The 12170-nt window shown below is 39.9% G+C and overlaps 1 protein-coding gene across 1 annotated transcript; it reads left to right on the forward strand.

Annotated features, from left to right (window-relative positions):
* Positions 1-461: 461 nt before the first annotated feature.
* Positions 462-4976, forward strand: LOC140932335 (uncharacterized). The gene has a single exon (XM_073381956.1). It carries the CDS (start codon positions 462-464, stop codon positions 4974-4976), a length of 4515 nt encoding a protein of 1504 aa, XP_073238057.1.
* The last annotated feature ends 7194 nt before the right edge of the window (positions 4977-12170 follow it).

The raw sequence follows: 12170 nt of genomic DNA on the forward strand, positions 1-12170 counted from the left end.
ATGTCCTAAACCTAACTAAAATCGTTTACTTTTTCTGTTTTAGACCTAAATCTGTTGGGTGCAGTGTTTAGAGCTAAATCAGCTGGATGCAATGTTTAGGATTAAAACTTTCCCTTACTCTAAAATCTTACCCTCACGGTTGACTGATTACAGGCAAGTTTGAACAAGCCCATTGACGTGACCTTTTGTTTTGTTGAGTCAGCAGAAATTGATAGTATTTTTAGAACAGAGGGCTAGCGGGGGATATAAAAGCGGGACAGCAACACATACAGATCATTTGATTACAATTCGTTGAACTGTGCAAACCTCTCATCATGGCGATTACTTACCCACGTCCTTGTCCTATCTGTGGAACCAAAATTAAGAATCGAGGAAATTTCTTCCGTCACAAAAAGTATTGCGGTACTAATACAAGAGTACCATGCCTACATTGCGAAAAAACGTTTTGTCGTAAAGACAAAATGGTGGCTCACGTCAAAAAATACCATTCTGAAATAGCAAAACGAAAAGCAGAGGAGTCTGCCGAACTAACAAGGCTGGAATTATTGCATGCCAGAAAAGTACCTAGACTGGGTAATGAGGAACAGACTGGCGGAGCAGTGAGCACCCGTGGAACCAAGCGTTCAGCTGAAGATTCCAATCCTGATGTGAAAGTTACAAAGATGGATTCCCAGGGCAATGAAGCCAAGACTGATGGCGGTACAGGTCCGTTGTTTCAAGCCAACATTGCCAAAATGGGGACACCTAAAAAATGGAAAAAAGGCAAAGTCATTGACCAGAAATTTACGTTTACATTGGATTACCTACGCGATCCAAAACCAGACGAAGATTTAGGGGTAGAAGCAGTTTATGTGTTGACCGAAGGAATGGATGCTATGATGGAAGACATGGAGATTGACCTAAAGAACTATGACCTGGCACTTCAAATTGGAAGCAAGGAACATTTCAAAGAGTCCAGCAATACCGGTGAAACATGGCATATCCCTGCCGATGATTACTTTCACCGTTTGCAAATGACGCAGTCGATGTTAGGCCATATTGCGAGGGTCTTGAATTCGGGGGAATTTATTTCGTCCGACAGAGGCTTTTCAGCCTCCATGACTCTTTTACGTCGTGATGTGAAAGGAGGAAAACGATCAGGATACAAACCCGGTGAGCGTATTTGGGAGGAAGTGGTCAAAGAATTGCGCTGTGTCCATGAAATCAAAAACAAGGATGAATTGTGCTGTGGCCGTGCTATAGTCGTCATGCGAGAACATGCCAAGAAAAAAGCAGCCGAAAAGAACTGTTACGAAAATATTCGCCAAGATCGAGGCAAGAACAGCCAGCAACTGAAAGAAGCCAAACAGTTATACACAGCGGCAGGTGTTCCAGAAGGATCATGTGGGTACGAAGAAATTCAAAAATTTCAAGACTATTTGGGTCCTATGGGTTACCAGCTGATTGTTGTTGACCCAGTACGTGGTGGTGTCATATTTACTGGAGAACAATACAAGTTTGCGCCTAAAGTGATTCAGATTGTAAAAACCTATTATGAGGACAGTGATGGAGAAACCAAAGCCCATTACGATGGCGTGTACAGTATTGCAGCTGTGATGAACCGTAGCAAGTTTTGTCGTTATTGTTGCAAGGGTTACAATACAGAAGACGCAAAGCACCATAATTGTTTGCATGCCAATTGCCCTAGCTGTATGTGTCGTAGGAACAAGACATCAAAGGGGTGTCCTGACTACACCGGTTGGAGTAAACCAACCATCACCTGTCACAAATGTTGCAGATCATTTTATGGGGAAGACTGCTACCAGGACCATTTGGTTCAAAAGAAACAAGAAGAAAGCAAGATGGAAAAAGACTTAATAAAAGAAGTAGCGTTGGACAATGATCTGACGATTCCACCCCAGAAAGCGTTGAAAAGTGTTTGCGAGATGCATCGTAAATGTAACACCTGTTTGGTTTCTTACAAAGTGAAAGAAGGAATGACTCATAAATGTGGTCATGGACAATGTTCTAATTGCTTAAACTATGTGGATCTGTATAACCACCAATGTTTTATTATGAGTGACATCTACAAGGCAAATAAACGTTATGACAACAAACAAAAAGTAGAAGAAAAGATTCTGGAAGCCATCAAAGAAATGACGACTGAAGACGGGGAAAAAGTGAAAGACGTTGCAAAAAACCCTATTACGAGGAAAGAACAGGAAGAGGCCTATCTAAAAGAACACCCACCAACACAACCAGTAGATGAAAAAAGTAGACAAGAGTCCATCGAGAGAGTTAAGAAACAATTACAAGATTTGGGCGTGGATGTGACAGAGATTCCCGAGGATCAATTAGAAGAGTTCCAAGGGGATCATTACATGCTGACAGAAGGGAAGAAAGACAAGCACAGAGAGTTAGTGTTTGCAGACATCGAGTGCAGTATTGACAACAACAGACAATTTACCCCGAATCTCATCTGCTTTGAACGTGAAACGTCAGACAAGAAATACCACTGTTGGGGTAGGACATGTCTACGTGACTTTCATAACAAGCTAATGACTGCGCTACAAGAAATAGAAAAAGAAAACAATTTGCGATGGAATCAAGTAGAAATGCAAGTATACTTCCATAATTTCCGTGGATTTGATGGCATGTTTACCATCAAACAGCTGTATGACATGAATATCAAGGTGTCTAAAGTTCTGATGACCGGTCAGAAGATTTTGTACTTTGAATGTAACAGACTGAAGTTTAAGGACTCTATGTCTTTTCTAAATATGCCGTTGGAAAGTTTCACCAAGACGTTTGGTTTGACGGAACTGAAGAAGGGGTACTTTCCTCATTCATTTAACAGAAAAGAAAACCAGAATTACGAGGGTCTGATTCCTGACCTGAAGTATTATGAGACTAATTGCATGAACACTAAGAAAAAAGAAGCTGTAGAAAAATGGCATGGCGAAGAAGTATTTAAAGGAGAAAGCTGGAACTTTAAAAAGGAATTGTTGGAGTACTGTGAAAGTGATGTCAAGTTATTAAAGGAAGGTTGTCTAGCCTTTGCAGCTGATTTTGAAAAAGAATGCAAGTTTAATCCGTTGAAAGAAAACATTACCATTGCCAGTGCCTGCCACAACTTTTGGCGGAATAACCAAATGATTCCTTACTCCATTGCTGTCGAACCACCCCATGGATGGAGTGGAATAAAGCCAGCTCAAAGCAAGATTGGATTTCAGTGGCTGCATATCCAAGACCAAAAGCTGGGTGGCAACAGAATCAAACATGCAGCGAATGGCGGGGAACAAACTCTCATGATAGAATCGTGGGGAAAAGTACGTGTAGATGGCTATGATCCCCTCAAGAAAACAGTCTACGAATTTCAAGGCTGCGAGTTTCATGGTTGCCCTAAATGCAAGAAACAAAGACATGTTAAAACTTGGCACCATCCAGACCGCACTGTCGAGGAAATGTTGGAATTAACAAAAAAGAAGACAGACGTGTTACGGAAAGCAGGTTACACCGTAAAAGTGGAATGGGAATGTAACTTCAAACAAAAACTTGCAGCTGATCCAGAGTTACAAGACATGATCAAAGATTTGGAATGGACGGCTCCTTTAAACCCAAAAGAAGCCTTGTTTGGTGGACGTACTGGATTAAGTTGTTGTTATCACAAAACAGTCCCTGACGAAAGAATTGACTATGTGGATTACACATCATTGTACCCGTGGGTCAACAAATATGGAACGTATCCCATTGGACACCCGACCATCATGAAAAATCCATCTGATCAGAACATTGACAATTACTTTGGTATCGCTAAAGTAGATGTGTTGGCTCCAGAGAAATTGTTTCACCCCGTATTGCCTATGAAAATTGGTGACAAATGTATGTTTACTCTGTGTGCTACCTGTGCCCAAGAACAGCTAGAAAAACCATGGCATGAAAGAAGTAATCTTTGCAAACATACAGACCAAGAACGTCAAATGACGGGTACTTGGTGTACAGAGGAACTGAAAACAGCGGTTGAAAGGGGATACGAAATACTAAAAATTCATGAGGCGTGGCACTGGGGAGAGAACCAGAGAAAAAGAGGGTTATTTGCACCCTACGTCAACAAGTTTTTGAAGGCCAAACAGGAAGCCAGTGGCTGGCCGTCAGACGTAGAAACAGACGAACAAAAAGCCAAGTACGTCAGTGAGTATGAAATGCATGAAGGCATTCAATTGGAACAAGACAAGATTAAGATCAATCCAGGCCGGAAAGCAGTGGCTAAAGTGATGTTGAACAGCTTTTGGGGTAAATTTGGAGAAGCTGACAACAAGCCGACTACCAGTACATTGCAGAAAGTAGAAGATTGGGAAAAACTAATAAATGATGATACGGTGATTGTAAAAAGTGTCAATGTTTACAGCGAAGAAGTGTTGGAGGTCACAACAGTCAAAAAAGAAGGCGCATGTGCCCCGAATGTGAAAGGCAATATTTTTATCGCTTTGTTCACAACAGCTATAGCACGCCTCAAGCTATATGAAGCTTTGGATGAATTGAAAGAAAGAGTCCTGTATTATGACACAGACTCTGTCATCTACAAGAGCAAACCTGAAGATGAGACATTACCACTGGGTAAATTTTTGGGGGATTTTACAGATGAGACCGGTGGAGACACCATAGAAGAGTTCGGATCAGCAGGCCCAAAATCCTACAGTTACAAAACAAGCGGTGGAAAAACAGAATGCAAAAGCAAGGGGTTAAAAAACACTCACGTTGTCAGAGAAGTGTTGAATTGTGAGGCAATGTTGAAACACATTCAGCTAGAACTGAAAGACCCAGAAGAACGCAAGCGTCAGTTAAAAACCACAATTTTTAATCATTTTGTCAGGAATAGTAAAGTCAAAAGCATTTATTTGGAGGATATGGTCAAGATATTCCAAGTCAATTGGGACAAGCGTGTGGTAGAAAAGACCACAGGAGTGACATACCCCTATGGTTATGTGAGATTGTAATTTTTGTAAAAGTTTTATACATTTTTGAGAACAAAGTTTGCTTGGTAGCGCGAGTTTTCTTAGTGTTTTATACAAAGTTTTGTTGTCAGAGCAAAGTTTGCTTGGTAGCGCGAGCTCTAGTTTATAGTGTTGTAATTAAGTAGTGGTAAGGTTACAATAAAGTGCGTTGTTACAAATTTTGTGTGCGCTTATTCATGTGAAAATTCCCAAACCTTAATCCAAAGAGAAAATTCCCAAACCTTCAACCAAAGAGAAAATTTCCCAAACCTAAAACCAAAGAGAAAATTTCCAAACCTTAAAAACGAAAAACGAAATTCCTTCGATCGCAGTCCTTAGGCTTAAATCAGTATGGTGTTACAAAGTTAAGCCCTAGCCCCTTGGGATTAGGGTTAGAGTTTGAGTTAGGGTTAAAATGCTAATAAGGTTGGGGTTAAAATGTTAATAAGCCCTAGCCCCTTGGGATTAGGGTTAGAGTTGGACTTAGGGTTAAAATGCTAATAAGCCCTAGGCCCATGGGATTAGGGTTAGAGTTGGAGTTAGGGTTAAAATGATAATAAGCACTAGCCCCTTGGGACTCGGCTTAGGGTTTATTTGGTGATGACCTGACATTTTTCAACCATAAAACAAGTGCGAATGCAAGTGTGGGGAAGACAAGGTAAAATGCAGTCGGTGTCTATGCAAGATTTGGAACAAATAGCCTATTAGCAAGAAAAACGTTTCAAATGTGCCCACTGCTATAATGTGTACAACCCAGTGCTTTCAGTGGAGTTAACAGAGATTGCAGACAGAGTGGTTGGAAACAACGATGCCGTGCAAGAAATTCAGCTGGAACTCACAGTGCATCAACACAGAGTACCAGAAAAGAATGAAAATTTGTTGATGTCTATGAGCGATGGTTTATTACGTGCAGTTCAAGACTGGGTGACAAGTCGAAGATTATCGATGAAAACAAGATGTTATTTGACGTTACATGCAGTAGAACCGATTGCTCTCCCCATCACAAAATGTTTAGGAGTGCTGACTAATATTCCAGTGTTTGCCTTCTTTCCATGGACGGTGTCATTATCACACACAATGTTAGCCATGTTTGATTGGTTGAGTTATAATTGGTTATTGGCTAAACTGCTTTCACCGACTAATAACATAAAATTGGTTATCACAGTCATTTACGAAAAAACATGCCTAAACATATAAGATCCCAAGGGACTATCACGCCCAGACTTGCCTGTTGACGTCATTGCCTTAGAGACCTTTAGTTGAGTATAACTAGGGGTTGAAATCTGGTCAAACATTACAGATTTGCAACATGCCAAAAGTTACGTATCCAAGACCATGTCCTACCTGTAGAAAAGAATTGAGCAAAAGAAATTTCTTTCATCGTAAGAAGCAATGTGGTACAACAGAGAATCGCTATCATTGCCCATTCTGTCCTCTTTCGTTTTCACATCCAGCTAACAAACAGCGTCACATGAGACAGCACCATTCAAAGAATCCACAATGGTTTACTTGTCCAGAATGTCATCAAGTATTCACAGGTAAACAAAAAGAAATGAAACTTCATTTGGAAACTGTATGTGCTGAGGTAAAACCCTGCTACAAATGTTGGCACTGCAACGCATCATTTACAAGACAAGACAGCAGGCAAACGCACATGCGACGTGTTCACGGGTATATTTGCAAGGAGCAAGACGTCAATTTGCAACTACATTTACAACATTTGGGTGAAGAGCGAGTTTGCAAAGACGAATGGATGTTTGTGGAGTCACGATCCATTGAAGAGAACGAACAAAAGATTTACCACTGCGGTCAGACACCCATAAAGTCTTACTTCTTTCTGGAAAACAAGATCAATGGAAACCGCACCTTTGTAGGTTCAACATGTATTGAGAACATTGATCCTCGAGTGGGTAAAGTGATTGGATATTTCGACCATATATTAAAAGAAGACATACAAGGGACATATCAAGGAGAAAACGACGAAGGTTTACAAAAGTTTACAGTGACATCAAACACAGTACTCGCTAAAGGTTCAGAAGTAGTGAAACATTTAAACCCACCAGTCACCAAAAACTTAGAGAATAAACACGAAGTTTTGGTGGAATATCCTAAACAAGAGACTTTGATTGTAGGTCAGTCATATCCGCTTAAATTGAAAGCCAAGTATGTTAGAGGACAGTTAACGTTTACTGCATTGTAACTTTTTTCACCATACGTGTAACTAGTTTTAGGAGGTCAATAATAAAAAAAAAATCACACAATGATTACAGTTTAAACATGTGTTTTATTTTTACTGAGTGCTGTTTAATTGATTACAGAGCTGGGTATATTTGGACTGCAAATCGGTGAGTTCCTGCATGAGCTGTGTCACAGACAATTTCTGGGGTTTTTTGGATGTCTTGAGTAACTGAGAGCGTTCACATGCCCGTTCCTTTTTCATGGTTTGATAACTGGTTTGATCTTGCACAAGTTTTTTCTCCTCATCCAAAATCATTTGATCTAAAATGACACAATGTACTTGTTCACAGGCCGCATTCACGACTGCTTGTGATTCTGGTGATTCCATTTTTGGGAAGGGCCGTAATGATTTGAACCGTTTAGGAAATGTGCCCTTTTTGAGATGGTTTCTGAATCCCTTGATGGCTTTTTCACGATACTTGATACGTGCCTGGATGGCTTGCAGTTTTTGACGATAACTTTTTAGTGTAGGTTTCTTGCTTTTTACTGTAGTTTCCATATTTTTCTCAGCGGGTTCCGACTGATCCCCTATGGGAGTGTTTTCTTGGACAGGATCAGACATAGGGGGAGGATTATTTTCCTTGATAGGTTCAGAGACAGCGGGAGTTTCTTCGAGTGCAGACATGTTTCCCATACAAGAGGTGAGATAAAAATGATTTCTTAACGTGAGACCGATGTCAATTTATAGCCTGAGGTGAGATCTGAAAAACATAAAAGAATAGTTCGTGTGAAACTATCATTCATTTAACACAAGGTATCATGAAGATAGGACTGCATGATGAATGGTCTCCAGTAGAGGAACCGCGGAATCAAGATTTAGAAGACATGTGGATTACACATGAGCAAACATAGAGAGAAATGTACCCTGAGAATCATGAGAATTGCCATTGGATGGAGTTAGCATTGGATGATCCCTTGTTTCAAGTCAGTTATACCCAAATATTTGGTTCTTATTTATATGTCGTTGACATAACCCAAAAGCCTCCGTCAAAAGAAGGTATGAGAAATATGGATTTTGAAATAGTGTATCCTATATACCACGGATTGAATGACATTATTGAATTAACAAAACCTTCCAAGACATCCAAGATTAAAATCAGAGCCTCCTCCAGAGAACATTGTGAGGTCGTCTATACCTGTGAATTCCGCGTAGATCAGTGGTCTTATAACAAAATGGATGAAATCATGGACGGGTTAGCGGATCAGCTTACTATGAAACAAAACTTGAATGGAGGTTTGCTCATACAGTTGTCTTTCAATGAGTAGATTGAAGTCAAAATTTTCAGTCAAAGTTTGCAGTTAAAGTCAACAACTAAAAATCTTATGTGTGAAAAAGTCTACAAAAATAAAATTCTTATGTGTGAAAAAGTCTACAAAAATAAACTTCTTACGTGTGAAAAAGTCTACAAAAATAAAATTCTTATGGGTGGAAAAAGTCTGCAACTTACAAATGTGTCATCCAAAGGTCCCAAGGCCCCTACGAAAAATTCTTAAGGCCCAAGGCCCCTACAAGGCCCCTACAAGGCCCCTCAGACCACCAAGGCCCCGGGGCCTTAAAGGCCCCTAAAATTATCAAGGTCCCAGGGACCTTATAAGGTCCCTCACATTTTAATGGGTCTAAAAAACTATAAATAGAACGAATTCATTATGTTAGTCATCACAATCATTTGTGTTAAGACTTCGTAGTGTCAAGATGCCTTACTGCCACAGACGTGTGTGTCCTATTTGCGGAAAACAGGATTTACTAAAGCTAAGCGAACACTTACGTCAGGTTCATCATTTATCTAGTGATGAACGACAATTGTACTTGAAGAACGCTACATTTTCACAGTCGTTCTCACCAATTCTTAATGCTTCAGGATGTTTAGAGATACAACCTTACCCTGAGTTTAAGTTTCAACACCCGGCATCAATGATGGTCGTAGGACCTACTCAGAGTGGGAAATCCTATTTTGTAGAACAATTGCTTTCAAGCAAACGTATCAAATACCCAAGTAGGAAAACCACAAAGATTCAATGGTTTTACACCCAGTGGCAACCACTGTATGAACGCATACAATCGACACTCGGGAAAAGTATTACGTTTACTCAAGGGTTACCAGTAGTAAACGACAATTTAGAAGACATCAATGATCAGGTTCATAACCTATGGGTGTTTGATGACTTGATGGAAGAAGCTGTGCAAAGTCCACTCATATCTCAGCTGTTTACTCGTGGCCGTCATCGTAATTTAAGTGTCATTTTACTGTTACAAAATATGTTTCCCAAGGGGAAATTTAATACCAACATTTCACGAAACGCCCTATACATGGTATTGTTTCGTAGTCCTAGTGATCGAAAACAAATGGACATCATGGCGGAGCGAACATTTGCGAAGGATAGACCGAAATTTATGTCTGCTTATATGAAAGAAACCGAAAAACCCTACGGGTATATTATTTTAGACAATCACCCTAAAACAGCCAGCGAGAAACAAGTGATTGCTAATGTCTTTGGTAACTGTTATACTTACCCGAACATCACAAAAAGTACGCACACAGTCCCAAAGATAACAGACGTACAACCAGCAGTCACACACAACGTTGAAAGTCCGAAGCAACTAGTCAAACGTAAACGTGAAAAGCCACCCGCAAAGAAAACGAAAACAGTGAAACAGACTGCGAAGAAGAAACAAACGAAACCTACAGTGAAAAGGTCAAGAACACCAGCTATCTATAAACCCAAGGTTATAAGAGAAAGCTCTGAGGAGGAGGACATTTACTCCAACGAAGACGAAAAACCAAAAGACTTACTGACAGAACTACGCGAACTCGCTAAACAAGAATATTTAGCTAGACAGCCACGCAATGGATTTGGCTTTAATCCTTCGTATACCTAGTTCACTTTATCCATAAAAATGTCAATAAAATATGTTTTAAAACCTTTATTTCTTGTGTCTTTTTACTAGTGTACTAAAATTCCCTACATTTACTATATCGGACCGCCAAGGAAACACCTTTTTCAGTCTAAGTCTTGTAGTCATGACCTGAGCATTCTATCATGGTTCAAAATGAGTCTTAAATCTTGTAGAGCAAAGGTTCTCACTCTTTTGGTAGTTTAAAGTGAAGTTATTACTGACAAAGTTCACACGAGCACTTTTTTCCACGTAGCCGCCATCTTGGATTATTGTGATCGACACTCCGATAAGTTCAGTCCGATAGGGCTAAGAATGTGGAGTTTTACTGCGGGTAATAAGTTTTACTGTAGGTAAAAAGTTTATTCCTAGGTAAAAAGGACATGGCTAAAAACATACACACACATATACCTATAAAAAAAAAACCCACACACACAATCGTTCGATCGAGAGAAAACGTTTCAAAACGTTTTTGCAGTAAAGTCGCTATTGCGCATGCGTAGTGCGCAAAGGAACCCTCTAAAACTCTTTAACCTAAGTTAAATATACTTTATAAACATTTAAGACTAGTTTAAAAACGTTTTAGAACGTTTTTACACCACATTTATTACCGCGCATGCGTAGTGCGCAGGGGACAGAAATTCTGTCCCACATGTGTGAGTCGTAACTTTCATACACATATATAAGTTAAGTTATTCTATATCTAGAGTAACGAATGTCCGAGTCCTCTTCGGCGCTCTCCGAGTGCCGAGAACTTCTCGATCTTTTGACCTCGTCATCCGAAGGATGACGTAATGCTTAGAAATTGAATTGATTATCTCTCAGTAGTAAGGGTGGGCACCTAGGGGGTTAAGTAACTAGGCAACTGAAAGTTGCCTAGTTACTGGATGCCGCCTGTCAATCAAAGCGGCGGCATCCTTTGAGTGGCCAGGTGCCCACCCTTACTACTGAGAGATAATCAATTCAATTTCTAAGCATTACGTCATCCTTCGGATGACGAGGTCAAAAGATCGAGAAGTTCTCGGCACTCGGAGAGCGCCGAAGAGGACTCGGACATTCGTTACTCTAGATATAGAATAACTTAACTTATATATGTGTATGAAAGTTACGACTCACACATGTGGGACAGAATTTCTGTCCCCTGCGCACTACGCATGCGCGGTAATAAATGTGGTGTAAAAACGTTCTAAAACGTTTTTAAACTAGTCTTAAATGTTTATAAAGTATATTTAACTTAGGTTAAAGAGTTTTAGAGGGTTCCTTTGCGCACTACGCATGCGCAATAGCGACTTTACTGCAAAAACGTTTTGAAACGTTTTCTCTCGATCGAACGATTGTGTGTGTGGGTTTTTTTTTTATAGGTATATGTGTGTGTATGTTTTTAGCCATGTCCTTTTTACCTAGGAATAAACTTTTTACCTACAGTAAAACTTATTACCCGCAGTAAAACTCCACATTCTTAGCCCTATCGGACTGAACTTATCGGAGTGTCGATCGCAATAATCCAAGATGGCGGCTACGTGGAAAAAAGTGCTCGTGTGAACTTTGTCAGTAATAACTTCACTTTAAACTACCAAAAGAGTGAGAACCTTTGCTCTACAAGATGTAAGACTCATTTTGAACCATGATAGAATGCTCAGGTCATGACTACAAGACTTAGACTGAAAAAGGTGTTTCCTTGGCGGTCCGATATAGTAAATGTAGGGAATTTTAGTACACTAGTAAAAAGACACAAGAAATAAAGGTTTTAAAACATATTTTATTGACATTTTTATGGATAAAGTGAACTAGGTATACGAAGGATTAAAGCCAAATCCATTGCGTGGCTGTCTAGCTAAATATTCTTGTTTAGCGAGTTCGCGTAGTTCTGTCAGTAAGTCTTTTGGTTTTTCGTCTTCGTTGGAGTAAATGTCCTCCTCCTCAGAGCTTTCTCTTATAACCTTGGGTTTATAGATAGCTGGTGTTCTTGACCTTTTCACTGTAGGTTTCGTTTGTTTCTTCTTCGCAGTCTGTTTCACTGTTTTCGTTTTCTTTGCGGGTGGCTTTTCACGTTTACGTTTGACTAG

The sequence above is a fragment of the Porites lutea genome, chromosome 3 (assembly GCF_958299795.1).
Source record: "Porites lutea chromosome 3, jaPorLute2.1, whole genome shotgun sequence".
In the NCBI taxonomy this organism is placed as follows: domain Eukaryota; kingdom Metazoa; phylum Cnidaria; class Anthozoa; order Scleractinia; family Poritidae; genus Porites; species Porites lutea.